General features: G+C 43.2%; 1 protein-coding gene across 3 annotated transcripts in view; it reads right to left on the reverse strand.

Moving 5' to 3' along the window:
• Window positions 1-14514: 14514 nt before the first annotated feature.
• Window positions 14515-18200, reverse strand: part of LOC114236017 (protein POLR1D-like) — a 43560-nt gene continuing 39874 nt past the window's right edge. The window contains exons 3-5 of one of the 3 annotated variants that reach the window (XM_057532763.1): window positions 16548-16811; window positions 16328-16426; window positions 14515-15635 (exon numbers count right to left, since the gene is read on the reverse strand). In XM_057532763.1, coding sequence (XP_057388746.1) covers window positions 16360-16426; window positions 16548-16811 — 331 coding nt within the window. In that variant the 3' untranslated portion in view covers window positions 14515-15635; window positions 16328-16359. Of the gene's footprint in view, window positions 15636-15723; window positions 16427-16529; window positions 16812-18200 lie in introns of those variants that run through there. The other 2 variants (XM_057532765.1, XM_028162910.2) reach the window with 2 other exon arrangements.

An 18200-nucleotide genomic window follows, 5' to 3' on the forward strand; every position in this document is an offset into this window, starting at 1 on the left:
GATTGCCTTTTTCATTCAGTTTGAGATCTTCCTGGTTCTTGATATAATAAGCAATTTATTATTGCAACCTGGAAATTTGTGGTTTTATATTATGAGGTTTTCGTAGTTATTTAAGTCTTATGTGTTCGCTGTCTTCATCTCATACCACCCCAGAACTGGAAGGAGGGGGCTTCCTCACTACTGCCAGGTAGGAATAGAAGTCCAAGCGTTACCGACCCTTTTAAGTCGGGCCCCAGCAAGGGTCCTCCTGCCTGGTGTCACTGTGCCAATAGAATGAGACTGAGCTGGGTTCAGAAGCAAAGGAAAGCTTTATTCCCTGATCAAAGAACGGAGAGGTGTAAGCTCCGGCTCTAGAGCACATGCTCTCCTGATAGGCTGTGGGCGGGGCTGCTTTATAGCGTTCTCGCCGTAGGGAGGGGGCGGGGTTGTCCAGCGCAGGCGCAGCGCAGCCGCTCACACTCCAGATTCAGAGCCGGGCGCAGCGTGTCTGCACACGGCCCCTGACCTGAGCGTCCTGCAGCCCTTCCGCTGGAGGAACTCCGGTCTGAAGTGCCTGGTGCGAGGCCTCCGCATGTGAGTCGGTGCAACTAGACTCAGCACAAAGGAAAAGAAAAAAAAAGGTTAGACTTTATTTTATTACCCAGATTCTATTTTTATTTTACGGGAGTTGTGAATGGGCTTTGCTGGTGACGATTCCCTCCTCTGCCTTTTGTCCTGCTCCTCATTGTTGAGGCCACTGAGGGTCTCGGGTCCGTCTTCTGTAACTGCTTCCTGCTGAGTGTGGGCATTGGTGTCCTGCAGCCACCGTGAGGTCTGTTTGGTGGCCCCCAGTCTTCGGCCCTGACCATCTCCCTGAGCGATCCCCGTTTGTCTAACCTCTTGGAGACAAAGGACCCCGGAGGGTTTAAGATACGTGCCCAAATATATCAGCAAAAGAATAATGGTCACCTGTCAAGGCAGGGCTCCAGGTCTTTGGCCCCGATGCCGAGGCTCTCTGCCGGGCCTGAGTGGCTGTGGTCGAACTTTGGTTGTTTTTCAGGAGAGAAGCTGCAGGTCAGAGAGTGGTTCGCACGAGTAGTCAAGGGGGCTGTGGCCCCAGGTTTCCTCTCCAGAGGTTGGGTCTCGGGGGCCTCTTCCCTCGAGTGCAGTGTCCCCACGGAGTGACCCCTGCTACTTCTGGGCAGAGCAGGTGGTGAGGGTCACCAAGCAGGGTCCGTTCCACTTAGGGGTGAGCTGGGCTTGCTTGCAGGCTGCCAGTTTTCCAGGTTTTTAGATGCACTCAGGCTCCTGGCTGGAAGGGGTTGGGGGCCGGGTCAGTGGGTGCAGGCAGCACCTGGTCCCCATATTCCGTGAGAGCTTTCCCGGTTTCTCCTGCCTGGAGGGCACACTTGGGCTGTTCCATTTTAGGGGGGCTAAGGTGTCCCTTCGCTTCAGCTTGGGGAATGGGTCTACCATACAGGAATTCAGGGGCACTTAACTTATCCTTGGGGCCAACCGCATGTGGTGCAGGGCAGTCGGCATTCCCTGACATAGCTTGGCTAAGGCCCATTTTAAGGTCTGATTGGATCTATTTTCTCCGTTGATTGGGGTCTCCAGGCTGCATGCAGGGTCCATTTTATGCCCAGGGCACTTGAGACATTATCGCGTTGTACGAATCCTGGGAACCCAGACCTGGGGATTATTTCTTTTCAGTTCTGGCAGGGAATGCTTCTGTCTAACCCAGAAAATGTGTTTACTAGCACCAAGAGACACCTGAAGTAGCCAGCTGCCCTCAGCATGACAGTGAAATCAATGTGCCAGTCTTCTCCAGGATATGTCCCTCTGGTCTGAATGGTCCTTATCTGGGGGCTTTGGTCGGGGCGATCAGGTGTTAGGGTTGTTCATTGTGCAGATGGGGCCTGTCTCAACTATCCGACTGATTATACTTTTCATGCCAGGAGTTACCATGACCCCAACTAACCAATTATATAGGGCTTCCCTCGTGTAGTGAGTTCCTTGATGAGCCTCCCTAATGGCTTGACAAGCTGCAGCTGGGGAAAGAAGTACTGCCCGTGTTCATTAACTAGCCCTCCATGGCCTCCTAGATCTCTGTTGAAGTAGCTAAATCTGGGAGGGTCAGGACAGGGGCCTGAAGTAATTGCTTTTGTAATTCTTGAAATGCCTCTCCCTATTCTTAATTCCATTCAAGAGGATCATCATCCTTCCCTTTCAACATCTCATGCAGAGGCCCAGCTATTAGACTATGGCTAGGGATCCAGATGCAGCAAAACCCAGCCACCCCCGGGAAAGCCCTAAGCTGTCCTCTAGTTCTGGGAGGGGCGAGGCTGCAAATGCTTCTTCCCTTTCCTGGGGTAGGCTTCCCTGACCTTCTGTGAGAATGAAGCCCAGGTAGGTGACTCTAGCTTGTGATATTTGAGCCCTTTTCTTGGACACTTTATACCCTTTATTGGCTAGGTGGCTCAGGGTAGTTACAGTATTTTTTCAGAGGCCTCCTTAGTAGGCCTGGTGATCAGAATGGCGGGTTCCCTCCTCCAGATGTAGATCTTTTAGGCCTTTAGCTATTTCCCTAAAGATGATGGGGGAATTTTTGAATTCTTGGGACAGGACTGTCTAGAAGTATTGTTTTTGTTGCGTGTTTGGGTCCTGCCACTCAAAAGCAAAAATTCCTTGTGGCTTTGGGGCTAATGGAATACAGAAGAAGGTGTCTTTTAAATCTAATACAGGATATTAGGTCCTGGTGGACATAGAGTAGCCAGCAGGGTGTAGGGTTTAGGGACCACTGGATGTGTATCCTCAGTGGCTTCATTACTGCCCTGAGGTCCTGTACCATCCGGTATTCCCCACTGGGTTTCTTTATGGGGAGAGAGGGGTATTACAGGCTGACTGGATCAACTAATAATGCCTTGGTCAGTTAGATCCTGTATCACAGGGGCAGTGCCCAACAAGGCCTCCTGATGGAGAGGGTACTGTTTTCTATTGGGCCATGTATGTCCGGGTTTTAGATGCACTGTCACGGGACTGGCTCCTACAGTTCGTCCCACCCGTCCCTGGGCCCAGACCTCAGGATTTACTCTGTCCAGGGAGGTTTGTCCTCAGCCAATTACATCATCCTCTTGTGCCCTTTGTCTACAGGGACACCAACCCCCAATTTATGTTAGATATCTCTTCCCAGCAGGGGTACAGGACATTCGGGGACATACTGGAAGGAATGGGTGAGCGTGTGTTGGTCCAATTTACATTCTAGTGGCTCTAAGAATGCCCGTTCTTGGGCCTTCCCTGATACCCGCATAATTTTATAACTCTTGGGACCCACTTTGCCTGATCTGGTGATCAGATCTGAGTAAGTGGCACTGGTGTCAACTAAGAATATATTTATAGCTTTTGTTATATTAACCTTCGTATGTGTCATTTTAGGTTCTCTTGATTTGTTCTTAAGAATTCAGGTTACTATCTGGAGTTGTTTTAGTTCCATATAGCTTTGTGCCCACTCACCTCCTCTACATTGTTATTGGCAAAATCATTACGTTTCTATATGTTACAAGACCAACAATCACTGTATACATACAGTTTTATACACTTGCTTTTCAAATAATTTAAGAGGAGAAAGGAGAATAAAGATGTATTTTTACTGTATTTTATAATTACATAGTTGCCTTTACCAGTGCTCTTGGTTTTTTCATGTGAATTCAAATTACCCTCTGGGGTCAGTTCTTTTAGCCTGAAAAAATTAAGGTGTGTGTGCTAGAAACAAACTCTCTCATTTTTTTAATCTGATAATGTCTTTGTTTTGTCTTCATTTTTTAAAGATAGCTTTGCTGGATATCAGATTCTTGATTGACAGTTATTTTCTTCTTTGCACTTTGAATATGTTATCCCACTGCTTTCTGGCCTCCACTGTTTCTGATAAGAAGTAAATTGCTAATCTTATTGGATTTCTTACAAGTGGCGAGTCTTTTTTTTTTTGGTCACTTTCAAGATTTTCTCCTTGTATTTGGCTTTCAGCTCTTTTACTGTGTTATGTCTATTTGTGGATCTCTTTGTGGAATTTGTTGCGCTTCCTGGATGTATAGATTAGTGTTTTTCAATAAATTAGGAACGTTTTCAACCATTATTTCTTTAAATATTTTTTCTTTCTCCCTCCTCTCTTCTGGTACTTCTATTACATGTATGTTGGTGTACTTAATGGTATTCCACATTTCCTGAGGCTCTGTTCATTTTTCTTCATTCTTTTATTTTCTTTGTTCTTTGGATTGCATAATCTCTATTAACCTATCTTCAAGTTTGTTAATTCTTTCTTCTGCAAGAAGTTGGGCAAGAAGTTCTCTAGTTAATTTTTCATTTCAATTATACTTTTCAACTCCAGAATTTTTACTTGGTTCTTTTAAAAATTTTATATCTCTTTATTGATACCAGCTATTTGATGTAACATTGTCAGCATACCTTCCTTTATTTTGTAAATCATGATTTCCACTAGTTCTTTGAATATACTTATAACTACTTTGAAGTCTTCATCTGTTAAATCCAACATCTGGTCACTCTCACAGGCAATTTCTGTTGCTTTTGTCCCCCAGTGTATGAGCCGTATTTTCCTATTTCATTGTATATCTCTTACATTTTGTTGGAAATTGGACATTTTAGATAATTTATAATAGCAGTTCTGGGTTCTGGTCCCCCCCAACCACCACCATTTGCTTGATTACTTGTTTAGTGACTAGCTTTTATTTCAGTGAAGTCTATTTTACACACACACACACACACACACACACACACACACACACACACACGCAGTGTTAAGCCTTTGGTGTTGCTTCTCAACCAAGGGTGTGCAGCCTTGGGTTTGCCCACAGCCACCTTGGATGGCAGTGCTTTGGCAGGGCTCTTTTTAGCGCTTTTTTCCCCCATCATAACCTGCTGTTAAATGCCACAAATTGTGGGATAATTGCTCTATTGTCTTCAACAATGCCCTGCGGCATCAATTGTTCCAGAGACTAAACCAATCAAATTCTAGCTTCTTTGAAGGAATAGTTCCTGAAGTCAGTGTTTGATATTTGTTATTATCCTAGGAGAGCTACTCCCAGCTTCCCCTCCCCCCCAATTCTCTCCTGCAAACTAGCAGTCTTCAATTTAGCCTGTATCGTCAACAAATCTACCAGTATCCTCTCAATCATCTTTCACCACAATCTCCACTGTTTTTGAGTGCATCATTAGGCTTGAACTTCTCCATGTTCTGTTGCAAAGAAAGTCAGGTTCTTTGGTAAGAGATTAGGAGGTATCTATTTTATGTCCTGCTTCTTTCTCCAGAAAAAGTCTCTGAGCCCAGTGTGCAAGGAGGGGGCATGGTGGGTGGTTCCCTGACAGTGAGGATGAGGATGTGGGCAAGGGTCTTTCATTTTTGAAAGATTTTAACTGGGTAAAAAATTCTAGGCTGATGATTGTTTTCTTTCTGTATTTTGAATATATTTTTTCACTGTCTTGTAGCTTCCATTGTTGAGATCTGATTTGAATCTTATCTTTGTTTCTCTGAATATGCTGTCTCATTTCTTTGGCTGCCTTTAATACAGTTTCTCTGTCTGTTTAAAGCAATGTGATTTTGATGTGCTTTAGTGTGGTTTTCTTCATTTTTTTTTTTTTTTAATTAATTAATTTATTTATTTATGGCTGTGTTAGGTCTTCGTTTCTGTGCTAGGGCTTTCTCTAGTTGTGGCAAGCGGGGGCCAATCTTCATCGCGGTGCGCGGGCCTTTCACTATCGCGGCCTCTCTTGTTGCGGAGCACAGGCTCCAGACGCGCAGGCTCAGTAATTGTGGCTCACGGGCCCAGTTGCTCCGCGGCACGTGGGATCCTCCCAGACCAGGTCTCGAACCCGTGTCCCCTGCATTGGCAGGCAGAGTCTCAACCACTGCACCACCAGGGAAGCCCTCTTCATTTTTTTTAATGTTTGAAACTCATTGAATTTCTTATGTCCATGCATTTATACTTTCCATTACATCTGGAAAACTTATGGTCATTATTTCTACAAATATTTTTCTCTATCCATCACTGTCTTCGAGAATTCCGATTATATTTGGTCACTTGAATTTGTCTCAGAGCTCAATGATGCTTTGTTCCTTTTCTAAAAAATCATATTTCCCATCGTAGTTCATTTTGAACAGTTTCTATCGCTATGTCTTAAAGTTCATTAGTATTTTCTTTTACAGTGTCTAATCTGCCACTAATCTCATCTGATATATTTTTCATCTCAGACATTATAGTTCCATCTCTACTTGATTTGGGTCTTTTTTATATCTTCTATGCCTCTGCTTAACATGTTCAATCTTTTCTCTAGCTTCATAAACACATGAAATAATATTTATTGTCTTTAGCTATTCTGTCATCTCTGATAGAATCTCTGAATCATTTTCTGGTGATTTATTTTTCTCCTAGTGATGGCTTATATTTTTCTGCTTCTTTGCATGTCTGCTAATTTTTGATTGGGTACCAGACATTGTGAATTTTGCCTGGTGGGGCTATTTATTTTGTAGTCCTGTAATCATTCTTAAACTTTGTTCTAGAGTGCAGTTAAATTGCTTGGAAACCAGCATCTGTTGTCTCTTGTATTCATTCATTCATTTATTTATGGCTGCATTGGGTCTTCGTTGCTGTGAGCGGGCTTTCTCTAGTTGTGGTCAGCGGGGACCACTCTTCATTGCGGTGCATGGGCTTCTCATTGTGGTGGCTTCTTTTGTTGCAGAGCACTGGCTTTAGGCACGCGGGCTTCAGTAGTTGTGGCACGTGGGCTCAGTAGTTGTGGCTCATGGGCTCTAGAGCACAGACTCAGTAGTTGTGGCACATGGGCTTAGTTGCTCCGCGGCATGTGGGATCTTCCCGGACCAGGGCTCGAACCTGTGTCCCCTGCATTGGCAGGTGGATTCTTAATCACTGCGCCACCAGGATAGCCCATCTCTTGTATTCTTGATGATAGCCATTCTTACAGGTGTGAAGTAATATTTCATTGTGGTTTGGATTTGCATTTCCCTGATGCTTAGTGATGTTGAGCATCTTTTCATGTAGGAGTTTTATAATATCAGGTCTTATGTCTTATGGTCTTATGGTCTTTGATACAGTTCAAGTTCATTTTTGTGAGTGGCAGGGGTCCAGTTTCATCGCTCTGCATATGTCTATCCAGTTTTTCCAACACCATTTGTTGAAGAGACTCTCTTTTCCCCTTTTGGCTCCCTTGTCAAATATTAGTTGGCTATGAGCAGGGGTTCAATTCTAGGCTCTCTATTCTGTTCCATTGATCTATGTGTCTATTTTGTGCCATTACCATACTGTTTTGATTACTGTAGCTTTATAGTATAGTTTGAAACCAGGAGGTGTGATACCTATAGCTTTGTTCTTGTCCCTTAGGACTGCTTTGCTATTCAGGGATTTTTGTTGTTCCATACAAATTTTAGGATTTTTTTTTCTTATTTCTGTAAAGAATTCCATTGGTATTTTGATGGTATTGAACCCATAGATGGCTATGGTTAGTATGGACATTTTAACAATATCAACTCCATAACAATATCCATAAACACAGGATGTCTTTCCATTTGTTTTCTTCAATTTCTTTCACCGAAGTCTTGTAGTTTTTAATGTACAGATCTTTCACTTCCTTGATTAAATTTATTCTTAAATATTTTATTATTTTTCATGCTATTGTAAATGGGATAGTTTTCTTTATTTCTTTTTCAGATGTTTCATCCTGAGTGTATAGAAATACACTCTAATTTCTGTATGTTGTCTCTGTATCCTGCAACTTATCCAAAATTTTTTATTCGTTCCAACAGTTTTTTGGTTGAGCCTTTGGGATTTTCTATATACAGAATAATATCATCTGCAAATAACAACAGTTTTACTTCTCCCTTTCTGATTTGGTTTCATTTTATTTCTTTGTCTTGCTTAATTGCTCTAGCTAGGACTTCAAGTACTATTTTGAATAAGAATGGTGATAGTGGACATTCTTGTCTTGTTCCTGATCTTAGAGGAAAAGGTTTCCATTTTTCTCCATTGAATATGATGTTTACTGCTGTCAGTTTGATAGGTATAGTTCCAGATGGTTTTCTAGGTACATAAGCTAACACACACACACACACACACACACACACACACACACACACACACTGTCTCTCTCTCTCTCAAGAGTAACACACAAATGGGATCATATTTTGCTTAAAGTGCTGTAGCTTGCTTTTTTCACATAACATTTTATCATTTCCATAACGATGCATATATATCTACTTAATTCCTTTATTTAAAATTATTTTCAAAATAACGTACATGGTTTGAATTTCAAAAAGGTACAGTAAAAAAGGAGGCCTGCCTTCTACTCCAGTCCCCCCACTCTGCTTACAGTTTCTTGAGTACGGTCATGTCCAAAGATATTCTATGCCTATGTAATGATGTTCCATTTTCTTACACAAACCATAACATACTACACACCATTCTGTATTTTGCTATTTTTCACTTAATCTATCTAGGAGCTTCTTATTCTTTTATTTTAACACTTGCATAGTTGTATTAGCTAAGGTTCTTTGGTTGCAAGCAGTAGAAACTTACACAATGAATTAAAGCACAAAGGGAATTTATTGGAAGGACAGTGGCAAACAGGTTCAGAGCCAGACTTTGGGAAAGATAGGATGAGGGTTCTTTGGGGAGCTTGGAAGCAGGAACACAGGACCATCCAATGACTTTAGCTCCACCTGCCCTCTCTCTGTAGGTTTCTGTTCAGAATCTATTAGCCTAGTCTGCACCTTCTTTGGTCAGGTCCCCTGCTTGGATGAATCTTTTTTTGGCTTCAGAGTTGAAGTAGTCTGTTTGACTGGCACAGCCTGGCTCATGTGACCACCCCAATTTGGGGGTGCAGGTATCTTTTTGAATTAGAGTTTTCGTCTTTTCAGATATATGCCCAGGAGTGGGATTGCTGGATCATATGGTAAATCTATTTTTAGTTTTTAAAGGGACCTCCATACTGTGGCTGCACCAATTTACATTCCCACCAACAGCGTAGGAGGGTTCCCTATTCTCCACACCCTCTCCAGCATTTATTATTTGTAGACTTTTTTATGATGGCCATTCTGACCAGTGTGAGGTGATAGATACCTCATTGTAGTTTTGATTTGCATTTCTCTAATTTGCCAATTGTTTTTTATTATTAATTTATTTTATTGAAGTATAGGTGATTTACAGTGTTGTGTTAATTTCTGCTGTACAGCAAAGTATTTCAGTTATATATATATATATATATATATTCTTTTTCATATTCTTTTCCATTGTGGTTTATCACAGGATATTGAATATAGCTCCCTGTGCTATACAGTATGACCTTGTTGTTTATCCATTCTCTATATATTAATTTGCATCTGCTAATCCCTAACTCCCAATCCATCCCTCCCCCACCTCCCCTCCCCCTTGGCAACCACCAAGTCTGTTCTCCATGTCTGTGAGTCTGTTTCGTAGATAAGTTCATTTGTGTCATATGTTAGATTCCACACAGAAGTGATATCATGTGGTATTTGTCTTTCTCTTTCTGACTTAATTCACTTAGTATGATAATCTCTAGGTCCATCCATGTTGCTGCAAATGGCATTATTTCATTCTTTTTTATGGCTGAGTAGTATTCCATTGTATGTATGTACCACATCTTCTTTATCCATTCATCTGTCAGTGGACATTTAGGTTGTTTCCATGTCTTGGCTATTGTGAATAGTGCTGCTATGAACATAGGGGTGCATGTATCTTTTCGAATTATAGTTTTGTCCAGATGTACACCCAGGAGTGGGATTGCTGGATCATAGGGCAGCTCTGTTTTTCATTTTTTGAGGACCCTCCATACTGTTTTCCATAGTTGCTGCACTAATTTACATTCCCACCAACAGTTGTAGGAGGGTTCCCTTTTCTCCACACCTTCTCCAGCAATTATTATTTGTAGATTTTTTGATGATAGCCATTCTGACCGGTATGAGGTGGTACCTCATTGCAGTTTTGATTTGCATTTCTCTAATTTGCTAATAGTTTTTTAGCAAAGAGTATTTGTATCACCATACTTGTATCACCATACTTGTATCTGTATCACCATACTTGTCAGCAGAATTACTTAAAAAAAAAAAACCTGCTAATTTAAAAGGTGAAAAAAATCATTTTAATTTGCATTTTTGTTTGTTTTTTAGATGATTCTTTTTTGTATATTCATTGGATGTTTGTATTTTCTGTGGCTGTTTCATCTTTTGCCAAAATTTTACTGTGTTCTTAGTGTGTTTCTAATAGTTTTACATGAGCTGATTATATATATATGTATAAATATTTACAGTTTTGAAACACATACATATTTTTAAGATTCATTAGATATATACATATTTTTAGAACTTAACAAAATGGAAAACTTTTCCTAAAAAATGAAAATGAAAGCATCTGTGCTGTTTTGTGCTGATGAACAACCACCAATGCTTCTCATATGGAAGATTGAAATACAGGCATGACCAAGATATTTTTGAGAAGTAAATCTCGTGCTCCACAAATACTCTACACCTTTGAATTTGGAAGACATGAACGTGGCCCAGCAGAGTTTGAGGACAGGAGTTAAACTGCTCCAGTCTGGGCCCAGCATGTGCTTGTCATATGTGCTTGGTTCTCTAAGTGTTTACTGAGTGAGTGAGTGAGTGAGTGAGCGATGCTTTGTTTTTTATGTAGGATATAGGATTAAAAACCTGAGACAAGGGGCTTCCCTGGTGGCGCAGTGGTTGAGAATCTGCCTGCCAACGCAGGAGACACGGGTTCGTGCCCTGGTCTGGGAAGATCCCACATGCCGCGGAGCGACTGGGCCCGTGAGCCGCAATTACTGAGCCTGCGCGTCTGGAGCCTGTGCTCCGCAACAAGAGAGGCCGCGATAGTGAGAGGCCCGCGCACCGCGATGAAGAGTGGCCCCCGCTTGCCACAACTAGAGAAAGCCCTCACACAGAAACGAAGACCCAACACAGCCATAAATAAATAAAAATAAAAATTATTAAAAAAAAAAAGGTCTTTCTGAAAAATAAAAAAAAAAAAAAAAAAATAAAAAAGACTTTAAAAAAAAAAAAAAAAAAAAAAAACCTGAGACTCCCCTGGTGGTGCAGTGGTTAAGAATCCGCCTGCCAATGCAGGGAACAAGGGTTCGAGCCCTGGTCCAGGAAGATCCCACATGCCGCGGAGCAACTAAGCCCATGCGCCACAACTACTGAGCCTGCGCTCTAGAGCCCGAGAGCCACAACTACTGAGCCTGTGTGCCTGGAGCCCGTGCTCCGCAACAAGAGAAGCCACCGCAATGAGAAGCCCGTGCACCACAACGAAGAGCAGCCCCCGCTTGCCACAGTTAGAGAAAGCATGCGTGCAGCAACGAAGACCATGCGCGGCCCAAAAATAAATAAATAAATAAATAATTTTTTTTTAAAAAAGCCTATGGGATAGGGACTTCCCTGGTGGTCCAGTGGTTAAGACTCTGGGCTCCCAATGCAGGGGGGCCCGGGTTCGATCCCTGGCCGGGGAACTAGATCCCACATGCCGCAACTAAATATCCCGCGTGCTGCAACTAAAAAAAAGATCCTGCATGCCGCACGAAGATTCCGCTCGTGGTGTCGAAGATCCTGTGTGGGGCAACTAAGACCCAGGGTGGGTAGGTAGGTAGGTAGGTAGATAGATAGATAGATAGATAGATAAATAAATAAATAGTTTTTTAAAAAACTCTGTAGGATTGAAAACCACTCTTGCTGTTTTTCCTTTGTAAACTGACATCGAACTTTGAAAGACTACCCATCCGGCTGATGGATCTACAATTTGGAGTAAATAGAGGTTCATAATTGGACAGTGTATACTAGTTCATTTTGAGAGGACTATGCCTGAGGAATTAATGAGAAAAAACAATTTGGGAGAGACAGGGGACCACCGCTGTGGGCAGGCTGTATGTTCACCTGGTGGAGAAACATCTTCCTCCAGTATTTTATAAAATATGTTCTATCTGGAGTTTATGTCTCACTTAGGAAATTTTTATAAGTTATATAAGCCAGCGGTGAAAATACAGGGCTAAATAGATGGGAGAAATTGCTCATGTAATCAACTATTAATAATGCTCTTAAATCTGTGTTTATTATTGGGCCTTTTCATAATGCCCAGGGCCTTCTACTGAGATTTATGGCATGGCAACCCAAATAAAAATTATTTCTTTATAAAATCCCTCTGAATTCTACTTACTATGTTGTCGTGCCAGTTTAATGTACATTAATTAATTAACGTACTTTTTAAAATGTGTTCCTGTGTGTGTGAGTGCCTGCTTCTTGGCATTGTTTTCCATGCTGAGAACAAGAGTTTCCATTCGGCAGACTCTCCTTCTCATTCTCTATACTTGGATGAGCCGCGTGGCAGGGCTCAATCTATGATCTGTAGACGTGCCTTTCCAAGGCCTAAGGTAGTGGACCATAGGATGTTGTTTATAGTACCACAGAGACCTTGACGCTAAGACTTTTTTTTTTTAATTTATTTATTTATTTTTGGCTGCGTTGGGTCTTCATTGCTGCACGCGGGCTTTCTCTAGTTGCGGCGGGCGGGGGGCTACTCTTGGTTGCAGTGCGTGGGCTTCTCATTGCAGTGGCTTCTCTTGTTGCAGAGCACGGGCTCTAGGCTCACGGGCTTCAGTAGTTGTGGCACGCGGGCTCAGTAGTTGTGGCTCGCAGGCTCTAGCGCGCAGACTCAGTAGTTGTGGCGCACGGGCCTAGTTGCTCTGCGGCATGTGGGATCTTCCAGGACCAGGGATTGAACCCGTGTACCCTGCATTGGCAGGCGGATTCTTAACCACTGCGCCACCAGGGAAGCCCCTCTAAGACTTTTTAACTCCCAAATCTTGCTATTCTTGTGGGTGGAAAAAAGACAAAGTTAAATGTGAAGTCACCTAAAATATGTGCTTCACATGGAGAGTTTAGTGTCCCTCGTTATAGTCTGTCGGCTGCTGTTTAACCACTGAAGCACGGAAGGGTAAGAGTTTTTCTCTGGGATTAAGCGGCTGTCTAAACTGGCCCACGGAGATGCTGCTCCAGCGCCAATGTTCCCTGCACAGGGCTTCTGCATTCAGAGCTCCTCGGGAGTAAATTTTAACCAGTGAAATGCGTTGGTTATAAAAGTTCTTTAGGCTTTTAAACTGGGAATCCTTGGGACATACGTGCGTTGAGACATCCCAGTCCTGTGTTTTGAGGGTGCTGAGTTTGGATCAAGTTCAGCATAAGGTAGAAGAAAGAATATAGGTTTTTGATTCAGACAGTCCTGGCTTCCAATAGGATGTCTGCCACTTCCATGACCTTGGGCAAACTTTAAACCTCTCCTCAGTTTCCTTATTTGTAATGGGAGTGACGACATCTTCTTCATAGGGTTGTAAGATAACCACGTGGACACGGGGTTTTAAAAGGCATATCTTAACTTTCTCACCGTGCACACACAGAATGGTAACTCAGGTAATGACTGTGTTAACCAACCTTACTGTAGTAATCACTTTGCAATATGTACTTCTATCAAATCATCATATTGTATACATTAAATGTACACAGTGTTGTATGTCAAATACTGGATATCTCAATCAAGCTGGGGAAAAAGGGCCTCGCAATGTTTGCCCATAGGTGACAGACAATGAATGTTTTTGTCCACGCAGGTTTCCGTATAGCCTGCAATACCTTGTGGGTTTACTACTCCTTAGGAAAGTGGCGAGGCTTCAGTTTATCTGAGGTTCACCTCAGGTAATGTCTATTCAACAAGCACTGATTACCTACCAGATATTCTTTATGATCCAAAGACAGTGGCAAGACTTCTAGCAGTGACAGATATTATGTAATAATATAAACATGTAAGTGCCACGTTAAGTCACATTGATAATCAATGACAGAATGGTAAATTCCACCTTGTAGATCTGAGGCAGATCTATGCACCCCTCGCCCCCCACCCCCCAAAAAAATCACAGAGAAATTAAAAACTCCCTGGCCACCTTCCGGAATCAGGCCTGAGGAGACGTCCTCAGTACGTAGCCTAGTCTCAGGAGAACTACCCACCCTGGCCCCCTCTCCCTGCACGTGTGGGCTGTTCAGAAAGACCGGCCACCAGCAGGTGACGGGACGTGGCACAGACCGTGGCTTCTCATTTACTTCCTTGGACATGATGTTTTCTAAAATGAGGTAAAACGGAAAACGAATTCTGCTAGGTTGCACTTAGGTTTAACTCCTGCCGCTTTCCAGTGGAAGCATGCAGTGCAGTTCCTAAGCTTAGGGCCAAACGTGCACTTCTGTCTCTACTTGTTTCAAAACCAGAGACTCAGCGCAAACATCTTTTTTTTTTTAATTTTATTTATTTATTTATTTATGGCTGTGTTGGGTCTTCGTTTCTGCGCGAGGGCTTTCTCCAGGTGCGGCAAGCGGGGGCCACTCTTCATCGCGGTGCGCGGGCCTCTCACTATCGCGGCCTCTCTTGTTGCGGAGCACAGGCTCCAGATGCGCAGGCTCAGTAATTGTGGCTCACGGGCCTAGCTGTTCTACAGCATGTGGGATCTTCCCAGACCAGGGCTTGAACCCGTGTCCCCTGCATTAGCAGGCAGATTCTCAACCACTGCGCCACGAGGGAAGCCCTGGATGATCTCTTAGTACGGTGCCGCCACGCCCGTGTGTTCCCCGCAGAAGCAGGAGGTGGCTGGGTTTGCATCTCAGGACCAGCCCCTCCCTGATATCTACTGTATACATATGGAACACAGATGGATAATTTGCTCTTGACATTTAAACACAGGAAACCATGGCTGCTTGTGATGAAAGTTTTAAAGATTCTAATAAAAATTTCACAAGTGGGACAGTGGTTTTTAAAGGGAAAATGGTTTTGTGGAACACTTGTCCTTTAACACGATTGTCTGAGAAAGTAAGTGTCATGAGGCTAAAGCGCTTCCTTTACTTCTGAGTGGAAGAATATGCTCATTATAATCATCCCCTTTTTTAAGAATAATGAGCTTGCCAGTTTGCTCTAAATACAGAGCACATAGACAAATGACACAGTCCAGTTTTATTTTACTTAATTAGAACAAGAATGTTTAAAAACCAAAACTCTGTGCTGTTTCTGATAGATATTTAAATACAAAACATTTCAAATTTAGCACAAGTGATATAGGCTAAGGCGTAACTGGATTTGGATTACAGTCATATGAGCCAAATGATTCCTCTTGAATGTTTGAAAGGAAAGGGTGTCTGTACGAAGTCATGGGGTGAGGCCGGGGTCTGGGGGAGAAGGGTGCAGAGTGGGCAGGCTCTGGGCTTGTGCCCCTGAGCTTTCGGCTCCAAGCAGACTGAGCAGGTGTGGCAGAGCAGCTCGGCGGGGGGAGCAGTATGCGTCCGTCCAACACCCCAAAGCTGGCTTTGCGGATGTGCTCCTTTCTAGCGCTTAGACGGGGTTTTTTTCTCGGCTGCCAGGAAGCAGGGAGTGGGGCTGCGTTGAGTGATTATCTGGGAGCGGCCAGGCATAAGTTCAGATGCTTTGGAAGACTTGGGGTGGGGGGTATGGACAGAGAGATTCTTCTCAGATTCTTCTTCCTTTTGTGGATGGGGGAAGAGGGTGCTTGGTGACATTTTCCTGAGAATGCAAGGAAGAATACAGGTTTGAAAGGTTTATAATTGTATGTTAGAACAGAGCCACACCGATATTGAAAAAACAAAAAAAGGCATGGTAAACACACTTTTATTTAAAATTCAGATTTCTGAAACAACTATACTAAGAGTGGCATCGTAGGTCTTTAGCTAAATAAGACATAGCACGAAAATAACGTTCACTTTAACTTTTGAAGGTTCTTTTAAAAGCATCACTTAAAACGTACATATCCCCCCAAAAATTAAGTGTAGAAAAACTGTTCTATCTCAGGAATGAGTTTGAGAATGCACAAGGAAACCACAGAGACAATTTTTTAACCTCTGGTTATTGATAGGGAGCACTAAATTCAAGAGGATTTGGAGATTTTCCTACATTGTTCACTTAAAGGACCACAGGTGCAGCGCTATCAGAGTTTCTTGGTAAATTTCTAGCCCTTTTCACAAATATGGTTACTGGCCAGATTTCTAAAACTTAAATTTGTCACCCAAAAAAGTAAAGTATAGGATTTACAAGTATTTTATTTTTTGAGAAATTTTGAGAAAGGACCACAAGCGCAGCACACCAAAAAATAAGTGGAACTAGTTTTAATAATCTCTGAAAACTTTTAAGTTCTAGGTTTATTTTGAAACCAACTTCCAAACAAGATAGAATAAAATCAATACATATGTATACTACACCGCTGAAGCAGCTTCAACTTGCCGAGACGTCTTCAGAGCGCTCCCTCTGAACTCTTTCCTTGGAGCCTCGGGTGATCTTCCGCTGTCACAACAGCGGCCCTGCTGGAAGATCCCTCTTGGGTGTTTGCGCTGCCAGCGCGGGCCGTCCTCAGCCCCATCTCTGCACCAGCCCAGGCCCGGGTGCTGGGACGGTCGCGCTCACCCTGCGTCCCTGCCTCACCGCTTGCTGGACCGCTTCTGGGACTTCTCCGGGCTGCCCCGCTTCCCCGGCGGGGAATGACGGGCAGGGCCTCGAGCGTGGCCGCTGTGCTTGTATGGGTGGGTTCTGTGCTTCTGCCGGCTTTCCTCCTTCTGGTCCTGGCTTGTCGCAGGTTCCTTACTGACCTCTTTTTGTTCGTGGTCTTGGTCTTTCTGGGAGGGCAGTGTGTTCTTAATTGTGTTAATTAGAAATCTTTTATTTGTACCAACCAGAGGACACTTCATCCTGGGGGAAAAAAAACAATCACAAATCAAACAATGACTCCAAAGCTGAACCCTCTGATCCTGGCAAGTGCCAAAGAACTCTTGCTTCCACAGAATCGAGTCTCTGAATTTGTTCAGCTTTCCTTGCATGCCACCTAGTGTAAACTCTGAGCACAGGGGAGAAAACCCAAGACACTTAGAATTCTGGAGACAGACTGGCTGGACCTTATCTGAAGACTTTAACCCTTTCTTCCTTGTTGGGACTAACTTTCCCAACAAGTACCGCAATGTTACGTATAGGCGTTGACCACAACCCAAATTACCTGAGTCATTTAATAGTATCTCCTTATACCACAAATGCCTGATTTGACTAGAATCTGCATTTTTAGTTAAATTTATGGTGGCTTGTTTTTAAATATCAAAGAAGAAGGATCAGTCCCTCCCTGAGGAACAAAAAAAGTATACCTTGCTATATCATGAATACTGGAGCTACATGATCTACTCTAGAAATAAAAAAATATCTAAAGAATCTATTAAATGCGATAATCACCTTTTACCCTCTAAAAAACTTAAAAGTTTCTATTTCAGGACTTTCTGTTTCAGAGTCTGTGCTCTGTCCCGGAGCACTGTTCCCACGTCTACCCTCTGGGTGACTTTCTGTGCAGTGTACATTTCAGGGGCTTCTGAGTCAAGTTCACCCAGGAGGAAGGATGTAACTGGTTAAATTGTTAATTTACATGTTTAGGTATATTTATATACTCAGTATTTGTTTTATTTTTCAGGTGTAGTAAACCTTTCATTTTAGAAAAGAAAACCCCACACAGATGAAAACCTGAATACTTCTCTTGGCCTTGAGCCAAGGAGGAAACCGATCCGTCCTAATCGTGTTACTCAGGGTGGCTGGTAGTAAACAAAAATGAATGTAGTATTGCATAGTCTCCATCTTTGTATCAAACTTTGATTCAAGGAGAATCCCACGCGATACCTCAAAAGCAACCCACCAGCAGCCCCACTGCAGTGATTTTCTCGCGGAAGAGAAATGTAAGGGGTCACCAGCCAAGTGTCCCTGTTATGGAGGTCAGGCCACCTCAGGCAGCCAGAAGGGCACTGAATCTGTTAGTAAAAGGAGGAGGAAAAAAAGAAAAGAAAATGGCTCCTGCTGCGAATAAGCAGCTCTTGCGCCTGCCTGGAGAGAAAGTACCCGCGAGGTCTCGGGAGCGGTGTGTGCGCCCCTGTGCCGGTGTGCTTCATGCTCAGGCTGGGAAGAGTGACGGGGAACGAGCAGTGAGGAGGAGAAGGACTCAGGGAGGAAAGGACGCAGGGAGCCGCAGAAGCGGTCGGAACACTGGGTGGGGACGGCACTGGAGGTTTGGTTTTCTTTCATTGGTGAAGTTCAGAAGCCACGGTGATG

The sequence above is a fragment of the Balaenoptera acutorostrata genome, chromosome 18, assembly GCF_949987535.1.
Source record: "Balaenoptera acutorostrata chromosome 18, mBalAcu1.1, whole genome shotgun sequence".
Classification (NCBI taxonomy): Eukaryota; Metazoa; Chordata; class Mammalia; order Artiodactyla; family Balaenopteridae; genus Balaenoptera; species Balaenoptera acutorostrata.